The sequence below is a fragment of the Astatotilapia calliptera genome, chromosome 15, assembly GCF_900246225.1.
Source record: "Astatotilapia calliptera chromosome 15, fAstCal1.2, whole genome shotgun sequence".
Taxonomy (NCBI): domain Eukaryota; kingdom Metazoa; phylum Chordata; class Actinopteri; order Cichliformes; family Cichlidae; genus Astatotilapia; species Astatotilapia calliptera.
In genome coordinates, this window is record NC_039316.1 from 7,171,411 (window position 1) to 7,186,178 (window position 14,768).

A 14,768-nucleotide genomic window follows, 5' to 3' on the forward strand; every position below is an offset into this window, starting at 1 on the left:
ACAGATAAACAGTAAAGACCTGAAAGATGCATCTGGCCCTTCATTTGATCCACACTGAAGTTGAAATGGTTTTACTGGAAGCGGCTGAAGTAAACCCAAGAACTGGACTGAAGATCAACTGCAACTTAGGGAATGATGAATCCAAATTAGAAAATTTTGGTCATCAAAATCAACTAATCTATGGAGGAGGTCAGGAGAGAGTGCGTGTAAAACCTATTAGAGCAGGCTTGGCCGGCTCCAGGCTTCGAGGGCTGGTGTCCTGCAGGTTTTAGAGCTCACCCTAGTTCTGCACACCTGAATCAAATGATTAGTTAATTACCAGGCTTCTGGAGAACTTCAAGAAATGTTGAGGAGGTAATTTAGCCATTTAAATCAGCTGTAATGGATCAAGGACATGTCTCAAACCTGCAGGACACTGGCCCTTGAGGCCTGGTTTGGACACCACTGTATTAGAGGCAACAGCTTCATTTTTTCAGCACGACAATGATCGCAAACCCACTGCCAATGCAGTAAAAGCATAACTGGATAGAAAACACACAGTGGAACTCTATCATTCATGGATTGGCCTCCCCAGGGCTCAACATCATTGAAGCAATGTGGGATTAAAACGCCAGATGGGTCAAGATTTTTGCACGGCACACTGTAAGAGCACTTAAAAAAAAAACATTAAGAAAGAGATGAGGTAAAAAATCTGCTTGGTTGTAGAGATTTCAAAAAGTAAAAAGAAATTCACACACGTATATTCAAACACAGGTGGTTTCTGGAAGATTCACCTTTTCCACTTCAAATGTGACGCACAATGTTATGAAATCTTCCAAATATGACAGCTTAACAACTAGTCTGTCTTGTTCAGCAGTCGTCTGGTATGAGTCAAAGGAGGAAAAGGGAAACTAAGACGTCCAGTCTTGCACATGAAAACACTGTAGTATTCCTCGTCTCTATTTTAGGTTTTACGGAAACTTCTGAAAGTGAAGATGGTGATTGGTCATCCTGTGACGAAAAGACGTCCCGGGTATCTTTTCCTCTGCAATCAATAGCTGTGGATTATGCAATTCAGTTAGTTACCACACACAGAAACCACAATGAGTTTGTGGATAGATACAAAATAAAACTATCAAAGAGTAAATGGTTTTAGAAATGTAGATTTTTATTCCTCCTAAATTTCAGCAAGGGCACGGAGGTGTTCATTAAAAACAAACTATTTAACATTAACAGAATATGCCATGCAATTGTCCACTTACCTCCGTTTCCTCACTTATTTTGAAAGTAAAAGGATGATCTTGGGACGTGTAGCAGTAGGCCATGCATGACAGGTGACAAAGCTTTTACTTTTATAATAACACAATAGTCTATTAATAAATAGGTTTGGATATAGGCTCGATTTAAAAACATGCAGTCGTCTGGTATGGAGGCAGACCCCGCCAGGTATTCAGTAGCCACATGTCTTCTAGAGGGTGAACAGCAGGCTGATACAGCTCTCACCCACACAGCGGTTAATACCAGGAGCTATTAGTCATTTCAGTATCCCTCAACTTTGAGCGCTCATGTGTTTTAATTCCAAATTGCAAATGTGATGTTTAGCTCTTGATCTCGCACGTTCACTTTCCTTCCATGCTGACTTTCACTGGCACTTTGACTACACATCAATGTGTGACCCCTGTCAGACAGGCAAGAGGAAGTGTGGCGCTATATATCACCGATGTGCCTGCTCCACACACAATCTGTGGCTTCAGGTGCCGTATCCTGTTCCTGTGCACTGCAAGTTTCACACAAAGCTGACACTTCAGTTTGATGTGTAAGGAGCAGACACAGCCACCCAACCGAAAGATGCATATTGCAACTTAACATTGATGCCTGTGAACTCAACCTGCAAGGAAAAAAGAAGTGTTCCTCCAGTGTGTAGTCTGCATGCGTGATATAGATCAAGACGCTATCTGACCTGTGATCAGCGTCCGGACTTGACAAGTGTGTTTGTGAGAGAGTGGGAGCTGCTCCATGGCTGCAGCCCAAGAGTATCCTGTCAACAGGAACTCCAGGATTTGATATGCAGCCGCTTCTTGCCACAGGAGGAAACTGATTTGTTTGTAGTGTGTGTGTGTGTGTGTGTGAGACGTGGTCTCTTTACAGGTTCCAGAAATTAATCTACAGCCCCAACTTCAGAAAAAGACTCATCACGATTCTTTGTGGGAGCATGAGAAGATTAATTGTGAAAAAATCACTCAAAACTATTAAGGACTACAAAAACATGACCAAATTACTTTTCAAGGTACAGTAATTTAAATAAAATTGTTTTGTTTTCGTCCTCCCTCAGTTTTAAAAGGTATGTGTTCGTTTTACTTGTCACGCTGCTTGCTCTTGGAGTTCAGTGGAAATCTGGAAACACCAGTTAACCAGTTTAGTCTGGTGAGTAAAGCCTTGCGTAGACTGCAAAAGCAGGTTAGGTGTGTTTTCTATGAAGGTTTCCTTGTCAACTCGTAAAAACTCTAAAATTGCAAAACCCTCTTTTTCATCATTACACGTGAGCATTAATGCACCTGTAACAGGAAACAACAATGAGGTTTGCAAAGTATTTATTTTCCTGTGTGAAAATCCAGCTGATGATGATCAAACGGTGATCAATAGCTCGAAAGAATCATGAATTACTTTTATGAGTTGACCTATCTCTTAAATGGGATATCTGTCAGAGGATGAAAGTGCTGTTTTGTAGAGAGGCGAGTTTAAAGAGTTGGTAGTGTTGAAATGTTGCTCTCTCTCTCTCTCTCTCTCTCTTCCCTTCCACGGGGCGCAACTTACAATCAAGGAGGAGCCGAGAGTCCTGCGGGTTTTTTTTCTTGGAACCTGCTAGTCAAATATAAAGCGCTTCCTCCCATCCACCAGGAAAGACTGAACCATAACTCAGAAGAGGAGCCGCTGCCTGAGCACATCTGTGCTTTCTCCCAAATCCGTAGCGATCCAGTGAGTGAGTCAAGCAGCCGTGGAGTTTTAATTGTACTATTATTCTCATTATTATTATCATCACTTAAGCATGTCTGTGTAGTTTCTCGGTCGCTTAATTAGCCGACAGTGAGAACACAACTTCTCTGAGAGACGCGCATCGCAAGTTTGCAGAGGAGAGCGCGCAGATGGCTGCTCTCATCAGCGCGTACTCGTCGTGGCCGGAGTCCTTCGAGTGTCCTCCGGGAGACGGAGACGGAGCCGACGGGCATGGTCCTCACAGGAATGCCGGGGAAAAGGCGCCGGAGCCGCGGATCAGACGACCCATGAACGCGTTCATGGTTTGGGCCAAAGATGAGCGCAAACGGCTGGCGATTCAAAATCCTGACCTGCACAATGCCGAGCTCAGCAAAATGTTGGGTGAGGAAAAAAGTTATTTAAAGTTACGAGTTTTGTTATTATTATTATTATCATCATCATTATAATTATTATTTTTAAGCTACTTATTACACACTTCACTTCTACTTACTTTTCCTCTCTTAGGCCTCGGTTGTAGTAAAACACGTTTTAATACACGTATCCGGCAGTGCCAAATGAGCTGCTTTATTTAAAATGACATAAAAAAAAACGTGTTAAAACTTTTTTAAAATTTAATTGGAATAAATTGCCCATTGTCTTTCTTAAAGTAAATGAAACTGCGCCGCAGTTAGAGCTGCCTTCAAAAGCGCATCGCCAGAATCCGCGTGTATTTAGTTTAGTTTAGTTTGCAGTAAATTCGTTAAGAGGCAGAAGACAGAAGCGGAGAAAAATTAGCGTTTTATTCTGCTTCTTAACAGCTTCTTAGATTATTGGTAAAGGTTAAACTTTAAATCTGGCACTTGTGGAAATCGGAAATAATCTGTGAGGCCCACATGTGTCTATTTTTGTATTTATCTTTAAAAACTGACGTTCGGCTTGAAAGCGGACATTTAATGCGTGTTGGTAAGTTTCTTAAATGTAATTCAGAGCTACAAAAGACGCAGAAAGTTGCGGTGAAATTAAACACTGATTTTATTTCTTGTTTATGATCACAAACCTGAGACGTTAATTTAGACTGCGATTTCTAAACAATGAGGTTTAATTTTTCCGTAGCCTGCCAACGTTTCTAATTGCCTTATTTTCAGAACTGGATATTTTGCTTGTGAATTAAAAGAAATGTGCTTCTGTAACTTAAAAATAATTTTTTTTGCAGTTATTTATAAATTGTTTGTAAGTTAAAAGATGCTGATTTATTTTATAATAATAAAGACTGCTAAACTAGTGCATATATATTGCATTTTATAACTTGTTGAACCATATTCAGATTGAGATTTTTTTTCTTCTTCCTCTGCATTCAGGCAAGTCATGGAAGGCCCTCACTCCCCCTCAGAAGAGGCCCTATGTTGAGGAAGCAGAGAGGCTTCGGGTGCAGCACATGCAGGACTACCCCAACTACAAGTACCGGCCTCGCCGGAAGAAACAGCTGAAACGCATCTGCAAGCGAGTCGACCCCGGGTTCCTCCTGAGCGGGCTGGCTCCTGACCACAGCACTCTGCCAGATCAACGAGCCCTCTGCCACCCCTTCGACAAAGACGAGGGCAGCCCTAATGGAGCAGTCACCAGCTTTTCCAGCTCCAGCCCTGCTCTGCCCAGCGTCAGAAGCTTCAGAGACCCGGCTGGCTCCAACAGCAGCTTCGACACCTACCCTTACGGCCTGCCCACCCCTCCTGAGATGTCCCCGTTAGATGCAGTGGACCACGAGCAAATACCCCCCTCTTATTACTCAACATCTAGTAGCTCCTCTGTTTCCTGTTCTTCCTCAGTCTCCTGTCCAGACGAGCACCACCAGAATCAGACACACATGGGCAGCCCGCCCCCTTACCACTCTGATTACACTCACGCCCAGATTCACTGTGGGGGCTCACACTTAGGTCACATCTCTCACATGTCCCAAACTGGTGGTGGCAGTGGACTGATCCCTGGCCCACCCCTGTCTTTTTACAGCTCCCCACCTTTCCCCCAGATTCACCACGGGGTCCACCAGGGCCACCTGGGTCAGCTGTCCCCCCCACCAGAGACACAAGGTCACCTGGAGACTCTAGACCAGCTGAGCCAAGCTGAGCTTCTCGGTGAAGTGGACCGCAATGAGTTTGACCAGTACCTGAACTCTACCGCGAGCGGCTTCCACCCGGAGCAGGGCAGCGGCATGACCGTTACAGGACACATCCAGGTGGCATCTGCCGCCACCACTTCTGCCACTACGTGTCCCAGCAGCTCCACAGAAACCAGCCTCATTTCCGTGCTAGCAGACGCGACGGCGGCCTACTACAACAACTATGGCATCTCGTAAGCGTGGTCACAACTCCTATTGAATGCGTGACTGATCAAAGACACTACAAAGGTTGAAGAAATTTAGGACGATGTTGCACTTGGGTGCTGATAAAAGGGAAACCCTTAGCATCTAAGGGCAAATGAATCCAACCATGATTAAAAACTGAACTGATTACAGAGCAATATGATTGTCTGGAGCCAGGGAAAGAACAAAGAGCAATTGGAGGACTGTGAAGAGAAGGAGATGGACACCTCAGGGATGCAGACACAAAACACTTACAGTATGCCACCTCCAGTTGTCATGAAATCTCTAAACCAGTAAAACAGTCGGAAAAAAAAGAAAGACAAAAGACTTGTTTGTCCACTTGTAAATGTCACCAGTTACTGTTGCCAGCGAGTCATGTACAGATGCTATTTAGAAGCTAATTTAAGTCCTTTGATGTTTTGCATAAATGCTAACTGTAATGCTCTTATCAGCGCTTTCCATTCGAATGTTTGTATCATGTTCCTGCTCTCATTAGTTTGGGAGTCTTACCTCAGTAGTTGTAATTGAATGAGGTTTTAGTTTGGACATTTCTTATGCAATTTAACAAAGTGATGTATATGATGATGACAGAAAGGCGTTTATACTTCTTCTCAAGTACTTAATAATATATAATCGACCTCTACAATGAAAAATAATAATGCTAACTGTAACTGTATGCTGATTTAGGTTTGTGAAAGACAATAATTTAAAAATAAAGGTCAATTTTTATATTAAGGCATTTGCTGCTTGGATAATGAGCCTGCAGATTTTTAAAAGGCACAATTTTGAGCATCTCTTATAAACAGGAGATTCATATCTGACCTGGGGAAGGTAAGTTCAGGCAGTGCTAGTTAAGTCCTAATAAATACATTTAGATTTCTAAATAAAATAAAAACTGAGGATAGCAGGAGTCCTGCTAGTCTCCATGAACAAATCGGGGAGGCGGGGGGAGAAAGATCACATCCATCTTTGAATTGAGTGTCACACCGTGTATTCTTCTATTTCAGGCTCTGTCTAGCTGTGAGAGGCCCATTCTACACACCCACTCCCCTGCTGGCTTTTTCCACCCTACATCATCTTTCTCCATCCGTCTCCTCTCGCTTTCATTTCATCCCGGTTCAGAGGATTAGTGTAAAACAGGCACATTCGTCGGCGCCCGCCTCCATCTCAACCATCCTTTGTTTTCCTATAGTCTTATTCTGGGTGCCATTCTTCGGCACGCTGGACCCCCCCCCTTCTACACCCACCCCCTCACCCCACGTTATATCTTGCTGATGCAGACCTTTCGTAATCTGTGGAAAAAATAAGTTAAAAAAATTACTGTTTTACCTCCCCCCCACCTCCAAACTCTCCATTCCTCCCCTTCTCAACCGCTCTGTTCTCTTGAATTTTTCTTTTTTCGATAAAAGGAATTCAGGGGGCTTTTGACAAATCCTGGAGTCTGGCTGGTCTTCCTGCATTTTTTGGGAATGGTTGAGTCGTGCTTCTTGTAAAGAGGATGTGGCGGAGGAGCGGTGTTTCCTGACTGATAAGGGAAAAGCCTCTCTCCGTCAGGATGTTTGGGCCTGGCTGGGCCCTGCATTAAAGAGTCAGAGTGAGGGAAGGGAACCCGCTGTTCAGCAGCGGGAGGAAACGGTGCCGTGTTGATTAGCATCTTACTTACCCGTCTTTACTTATCCACTATTTTTCGGGGAAAGTCTCTGTCAACCTGGCCTATTGTACCTTGACCACAAATATAAAGACACATCACACAAACATACACAATAATGAGCTTAAAGCAGGCTTGTTATCCTGAAACAACAGTTGTAGTGAGCACACACACTAACTCTGACCCCTATAGTTACCCACAGTCAACCACAATTGTGTATTTTCTGACACAGCTCATGGCAGATGTGATAAAACGCGTCAGAATGACAACATTCATCATATACTCGTCTTTGCAGCCAGCTGGTATTGGTGTTCATTTCTCTGAGGTTACATCATTACCCTCTGTAGCTGCAGGGTTTAAAACTCTGTGGAGGGTCAATATGCACGCAACCATATTCTGATTGTCGGACGGGTGGTGCCCCAGGCATTTAAGGTGAGAAGGGAATCGCTGATGGGGCATCAGCCTCACAAGTGTCAAGGTCAGCTCAGGGTGCTAGTGCAGACTCCCTTGGTAAAGATGACCAGCAATGTCTCAACAATCAAATCCACCACCTCAGGGTAGGACGCCGTGACAAGGACAAAAATGCAAGCATCAACCGAGTATCATCTGACATAAATTACAGAACAAAGCAGAAGTTTGTTCAGAATGAAGGAGGCTGTTTTTTTTCAGTGGTAGTAGATTTCAGCAACAGCTAAAGGGCCTAATAATATACACACATAAATATACATGAAGTAGTTTTCCTAAATTACAGACACAGTCCTGGCTTTTTATTATTATACAATACATTTTTCTAATTAATATTTTTTTCTCAATAGTTTATTTAGCTGTTATCATTTAAAACAGGAATGTCAAACTCATTTTACATTGTAGGTCATGTACAGCCAACTTTGATCTTAAGTGAGCCAGAGCAGTAAAACTCCTGTTTCTGTCAGTGCAGAGAAGTTTAACTAAACGTTTAATCATTGAGGTATTTTAATTCAAGAAAAAGAACAACAATTTCAAGAAAAACATCTGTCTTTTTCCACATGATAAAGAAGTGCTGCTTTGGGCTTAACTTGTAAGAAATACATGTGTAAAATTACTCTCCAGCAGTTATAAAACAAAAACTGTTTTTTATTTGACAGAATGTGCCCTTTTTGGGGGTTTTTTTCCTTGTGAACCCACTGCATAAATAATACATTTCTATAGTAAATGGTGAAAAAAACATGAACTCCCCATCATTTAATTGATTATCTGTTACTTTCACTTTGGAGTAGGACGAGTGGAAATAAAAGAGGTATCAAAGCAGACACAGATAAAGTCTAAAATATATTCCCTCCTTCAAAATTTCCAGAACTGTCCAGTGGACCAGTTTGGTGTCTTCGGTGGGCCAATTCTGGGCCCCAGGCCTTATGTTTGACACCCCTAATTTATAGGTTCAGCTTATTTGAATTTTCATAAATTGAGAGATACATAGCTTCCATTTATGAAAGTGGTTTAAACCAACAAGTTCAAACTCCACACATATGCAAATAACCGTGCTAAAATTACATTCCAAGCCATGCTGTTTTTGACTAACGCATGCAGCCAGGTAATAAATAGCAATTTTTTTTAATCTCAAACTCATCTCCACTGCCAAACTATTGCACACCAATTGGTTTGAATTTTGCATTGATAATGAAGTGATTGGCATGCCAGCGTCACTCCTGTGAAATGCCCACAGGAGCTACATAATTTGGATTGTTTGCTGAGATTTGTGGATTCTGCGATTTTAAGGCTCTGGGAAGTTACGGGAAACACTCAGTTTGTCATCTTCAATTTTTGTCCTTGCTCGAAGTTGACTCATCAGCACTCTAAACCTTTAGTCAGAGCCATCTGCTGAAATCCAAAGACGGCCATTGCTGTTTTCCCAACTGCAATAAATCATCAAGAACGGAAAGACAAAATGACGTGTCAACCAGCGGTGGTGAACCATGTAAATTTTAGATTTAATGCACACATGCGCAGTTAAGTTTTTTCTCTTACAGCTGATTTCTCCACCCCGGCTGAGTTTAATAATACCTTTAATTTGGTTAATTTTATTTTTGACACATGTGCAGGATCACAAATTTACAATTTCAATGATTTTAAGGATACAGACTGAACAAACAAAAAAGGCTCCTCTTGTTTTTTCTCTCTGATTGCTGGCTGGCTCAGCTCCAGTCTCAGGTCAAGCCCATGGAATGAGTCTGTCAGGTAGTCTGTTATGTTTCCTATTTCCTCCTCTGCCGTCATGTCACTTCCCTAGGCAAACAAACAACTCACTGGTCCAATGCAACACTAACTGTCAAGGTAACAGAGAAAAGCTTGGTGTGGGTGGACGGAGCCCAGAGCTTTCGCAGCTGTGTAAAGTATTATCCATCTGCTGGGACCGAGGTGATCAGTGATCACTTTGGATATTGTGTCCTCTGGAGGAACTGAGGAGGCTGTCTGTCTGGTTGGACTAAAGTGTAGCTAGAGAGGGAGCGTCCAGTATCGTCATATTTGGATGATGAACATTTGCGCTATATGACGTTGTTAGCATTAACTATAGGCCAAGAGGATGTGGCTGATTTGTTTTACGTGACTAAGGCATACCATGGAGACTAAGACGCTGTTTAAACCTACGTCCTGTGTAAAAATATAGTGCAAAAATATAGTGCATTTGAATTATCTAGCTGCTCCTGCTGAATGCTGTGTGATCACAACTGACCTCTCCTTAAAATAGATTTCGCTTTTGCTGCTCAATGGAGCAAACTTATTGTTCCGAGCAATTCTGATGGAATTTTCCCGCAAAGCTTTGCGAGCACACAAAACAGCAAACCCATTACAACGTCGTCGTCATCGTCAGCAGTAAATGCACTGAACTTTCCACCAAATTAAACTACTCTATGTGACGGATAAAGACACATTTACATCAGCAAACGCTAAATGTTGTTGGAGTGCATTTCCAGTTGGAGTGTGTTACAGCAGCATTATAACCTGTTTACAATTTGTACTTGGCCCCGGATCTGGCCAAAGGAGGAAAAAGAAGGGAAAACACACACACACACACACAAACAAACACACACACACATCTCACAGCAAGGGATTATGGGTGCAGCTATTCTTCATCTCATTGTGGCTCAACAACAGGCAGAGTGTGGGGTGGCAGGCAGGCGTGTACGTCGCCGGACGAAGAATGGACCAGACTCGTCGAGGGACAGGTGCCATGTGGCAGAGGATGTGCGGGGACACAGATGGGGACCCCTGGAAAACTTGGGGGACTGAACGAGCAGCCAAGGGCCTCCCACCCGTACCTGTGCTGTGAATGCTGCAGCTGAACGGGATCCGGCACCTGTTCTAAGCAGATACAGACGACCAGCAAAAGCACAGAGGGAGGCCAGCACATGGCTGCCAACCTGGGGAAGGAGAAGGCTAGATTTCCATTTACCCATAAGCACGGCCTGATTACCAAATCAGCACAGGCGGTAAAGCTTGCGCGCTACTGCAGAATGTACAAAAAAGGGACTGAAAAATCGTTTTTTTCTCCTCTGTGCATTTCAGTAAACTTTTATGAGCGCTTTCAAAATGTTTATTTAATATCTCAAAGCAGAAACAGCACAGAGAAATAAAAAGGTATGAAAACTTATGTATACTACTACAGATGGATTTTTTTTTTCCTAACATGAGGTTTGCAAAAATGCAGAGCGTGTCCTATTTTTGCAGCCTGGCCTGCATTGGTGCCTCTCTCTCTACTAGCATGGCTTGCACTGGTCTATAGCACGTATGCTGCAGCGCTATCTGGCTTGTTTTTGACTGCTGCAGATTTTCCCTGGGGTGGTATAACTCTTCACCTAAATGTGGAGGAGGATGTTCCTATTGTGCTTCCTAATTGCAATGTGGTTGTTCCATTTAAGAGATAGAACATACGGTACTTATCTGTTGTGTGTGTGAACTGAAACCGTGTGTGGGAATAAACGGGGCGACGTTACCTGTGCTGATCCATGTTTTCATTGTGCTAGTTACAATATGGATTGCAATGCTTAATTTTTTGACAGCTATTCTTAATTGATACTCGTGATATCCAGGTAAATGGCTAATTTCTAATTTGGAAACCCTAGAAATTGGTTGCATATATTTTTATGGTTCTGTTTTCCCTTTATACACAGTTATGTAAAAAAAATATATATATACAATAATATAAAGGGCTGTCCAAACATAGGAACATAGCTCTTTTTAAGTGAAAGGGCAGCATGCCTTTGAGCTTAAATCATGCCCCATCTTTTCCATTTTAGGAGGCCCACATACTCCATTTGTAGCTTTGGTTGTGTTCTCTTGCGCTAACAGAGTTTACTCAGCATGCATCCTGAAAAGCAGACGCAGTAATGATTTAGATGAGTGATGTTATAAGTTCAGCAGTGTGAGAGAGCCCCTTTTAACAGCTACTGGAGAGGCTAGACAAAGCAAACCAGCAGGCTGTCTGATGACAGCTAGTGAGACACGAGGACAGCCATTAAGGTTTGATGTTTCAGCACTTATCATTCATAAGATGCATGCAGTTACATTATAGCAGTGGTTACAATGTAACAATCAAAAAATTTAAAGGCATTTTGCACTGTTTTAATGATGAATGTGTGCAAAAAAAAGAAAATATAGTAAAAAAAAAAAAAGAAGTAAAATATGGTATCTGGTGAGGGTCTTGTAATTATTCTGTTAAGTCTGGGCTTATTTTCCAACAAAAGGAAGACACCACAAAATATTAAAAATAAAAGCCATGTTTAAAACTACCAGGATAATCCTATAAAGAAGTTCCACTATCGCCATCAGACTTCCCAGATTCCCACACTGGATTAGGATATAAGTACTCAACAGTATAAATCACTGTCAATGCACTACCACAAAAAAAGAGTTCTTACTCTTTAAAATTAATCAAGAAACTTGTGTATTTCATGTGTCTAAAGCTCTATCAAGCACATACATTTTGCATTCAAGAGAAATAGTTTGCAACCCTGCAGCACAACCTATGGACTTGATGATTCTGGATTAAATGGATTAAAATTTTCAGTAGCAAAAAAACCCCCCAAAACTGGTCAGTTGCATCTATAATATTCTTTACTATCATCGAAATCATAAAATGTGCCAAATCTACATCTCTGGAATCATATTTAAAGTCTCCTTCGCCCAAGGCCTGGAAAGCTTTGTCTCGCGTGGCTGATCAATGATGCAAGTTCCTGTACACAGGAACAACAAGCATCGCTGTATCGCTGCTTATTCAGAGATGAAGTACGTCATTTCTGACACACAGCATTTCCCGTGCCTTGATGTGTGCTGTTTACGCTCAAAATTTCTGGGTAAGACTGCTTGTGACTGACCTTGGCAGAGGGTAAGTCTGGCATAATTTCCATCCTCGCTCCCATTCCTCTGACTTTACTCTATGGCTTTAATATTCGGGATGTTGTTGATGTCTGAGCTTGAAGGAATCCCTTCCTGCTGGATGCTCGGCCCTGTTTCCTTAAAGACTCAACATCAAAAATGACACACATGGAAATGAGTCACACAGTTGTCCCAGGAGTTCAGACACTTGAGCTAAAGTACCATGTTGACAGGTTCAAAACAGGATATGAGCTGGATGGGTCTATGTTTATTACAGATGGCAGAATACTTAAAGAGCAGTGATAGCTGAAAGCTCTGATAAGCAAATTAAGCAGCTAGAGTCACGTACCCACTATGAGCTACAAGTGCCCACACAAAGGCTGGACTGGAAGTCACAAACCATTAAGGCTAATAGTCTTACAGTAACTTACACTATAGTTCAGTTTTTTGTTTTGTTTTTTCCAATGCAGAAGTAACTCTGTTACCGAGCTTGGCATGCAAACTGGCAGCAGGCTCCTTGGACACTTAAAATGTTTCTCAGTTCCTTAACAACACAGAAAAGCAACAAACGTTTGCAAATATTTATATCTAGTTTTTGCAGAATCACAGCTCTTTTATGCACATTGCACACACTTTAATATCACACCATTTACACTCAGAAGGGGCAGAATTCCCAAAGGGTTAGGAGCTTTGATAAAAAGGACTAAATAATTGTAGCCCATGGCAATCTTAAATAAATTAATTTACAAATTAGTTGGACCATAGTTTTGCAGACAAAAATAACGAGAGTGCACAAATTACGGTGAGTAACAGCTAAATGGATGAGGCGGCTATTAATAACGGTTACCTTTTCTGCCCAGCTACTGTCATGTCATTGCATTATATTCATCCAACACAGCCAGCGAATACAAAACTCAGTTCATTTTTCCCCTCTACCAATTTAGTGGCTCTTCAGTTTTAATGCTAATTGTTTGCATTGCAGCGAGTTGGACCACAGCACACTCCCCCTTGTGAAAAATAAATTGCCCTTCTTTTGAAACAAATAGCAACCTTCTATCTGCTTAGCTTCTGTCCTTCCCATTGAGGAAATCCAAATAAAAAACGACCTACCTGCTAATTTACAGAGACGTTTAGGCGTCCAATCGAAGTGTAGTTTTGTCGGCGTCAGCCTCTAGCGGACATGTGAGGTACTGCAGGCTTAAGCCATTTGCTCATCCCAGCACTACGAAGCCCCGGCTACGTGTGTTTATGTCTATCCTGTGGGTTATGCTGCAGTTTATATTCGTTTATGGTAGATTATATTCCCTTGTTCGGGAGAACAACGGGTTTGTGTTTAGGTTTGCTTACACAAGAACAGCGTTATTTTAGAGGAGACGTCAGTTTCCTGTAGTTGCGTCTGCCCTAATCATCTTATAAAGCAAGAGAGGTAAATCATCAACGCTCCCGCCATTGTTAGATTCATATTACGCGTTTTGTGTTAACATTCAAACATTTATAACTGAAAGTTGTGGCATTAGGCAGTATGCTTTTATGATTCATATGAGACTGCGAGTGTACAGCACGTAGTTGTCAGGATGGCCGAGCGGTCTAAGGCGCTGCGTTCAGGTCGCAGTCTCCCCTGGAGGCGTGGGTTCGAATCCCACTTCTGACATCATTCCTTTTTTCGCAAACTTCGTGCCCTACAATGTTAAAAACAAGGTAGGGTATTTTCTCCTCCCAGTCTCTGTGGTCTGAGTTTTTCACACTAACCTTTTAGCACAGTGTAACATGGTTTTTCATCACAGTATAGCTTTAAATTAGAAAAGCTGAACAACCATATTTGTAACTATTCTCAAAACAGTGTTATGTATTTTTTTTTTTTAAAAAACAGTCAAAGTTTAGATTAGGAAAGTAGTGGGGATTACATTTCCTGTGTATGGAATCCAACATTCAATAGAAGGCAGGCTCAACGTGCTAAACCTGTTATTTATGCTTGTATCTGGGTTCATATGCGGTAATACAGCATATTTAATAGTGAAGTGAGTTTTCACACAACCTTTGGTACAAATTTTAAATCCTGGGTTTAAGATGAGGATCCAGGGTTTAAGGGAAGGCCCTTCGTGGACCGAGGGTTTTTAAAATTGTTACTCAACAGGCTGTGCAATCGCACATTAATGCCACAATGGGGTTGTTTTAGAGGTAACTCGGTATAGGAACAGGTATGGCTTTCTATGAATCTTACTGAAGGATTCCTCCTCTTAAAATTCAATTAATATTTAAATAGATTGTCTATTCCTTTGTGAGATTTTTGCTGACTTACTTTTTCTTGTAAGTTTGTAATTCCAGATATCAAAGTGTGTATATTGCTATAAATGTAATAGCACACAAAGGAGGGTTATCATTGGCTTTAACTTTTTCTTTCATGAATCCAAAAGCTATTAGAACCACTGATTGATTTGTAGCATATGGTCATTTGGCTCA

The 14,768-nt window shown here is 41.8% G+C and overlaps 1 protein-coding gene, 1 long non-coding RNA gene and 1 other non-coding gene across 3 annotated transcripts; 2 read left to right on the forward strand and 1 right to left on the reverse strand.

Moving 5' to 3' along the window:
* Nucleotides 1-580: 580 nt before the first annotated feature.
* LOC113006374 (uncharacterized) lies at nucleotides 581-13,582 on the reverse strand. Its single transcript, XR_003269741.1, has 3 exons — nucleotides 13,419-13,582; nucleotides 12,308-12,454; nucleotides 581-1,037 (listed from the first exon to the last, which is right to left on the reverse strand). It is a non-coding gene; the product is annotated as an uncharacterized LOC113006374 (long non-coding RNA).
* On the forward strand, nucleotides 2,859-6,030 carry sox7 (SRY-box transcription factor 7). The gene is made up of 2 exons (XM_026142311.1): nucleotides 2,859-3,354; nucleotides 4,311-6,030. The coding sequence occupies exons 1-2, from the start codon at nucleotides 3,123-3,125 to the stop codon at nucleotides 5,300-5,302; spliced, it is 1,224 nt and encodes a 407-aa protein (XP_025998096.1). The 5' UTR covers nucleotides 2,859-3,122; the 3' UTR covers nucleotides 5,303-6,030.
* A 294-nt stretch (nucleotides 13,583-13,876) lies between the features above and the next one.
* On the forward strand, nucleotides 13,877-13,959 carry trnal-cag (transfer RNA leucine (anticodon CAG)). Its single transcript has one exon. It is a non-coding gene; the product is annotated as a tRNA-Leu (tRNA).
* Nucleotides 13,960-14,768: the final 809 nt, after the last annotated feature.

Coding starts and splice junctions, on each gene's coding strand:
- sox7 (XM_026142311.1), top strand. CDS start 3,123: ATGGCTGCTCTCATCAGCGCGTACTCGTCGTGGCCGGAGTCCTTCGAG. Junction 3,355..4,310: donor CGAGCTCAGCAAAATGTTGG/GTGAGGAAAAAA, acceptor CTCTGCATTCAG/GCAAGTCATGGAAGGCCCTC.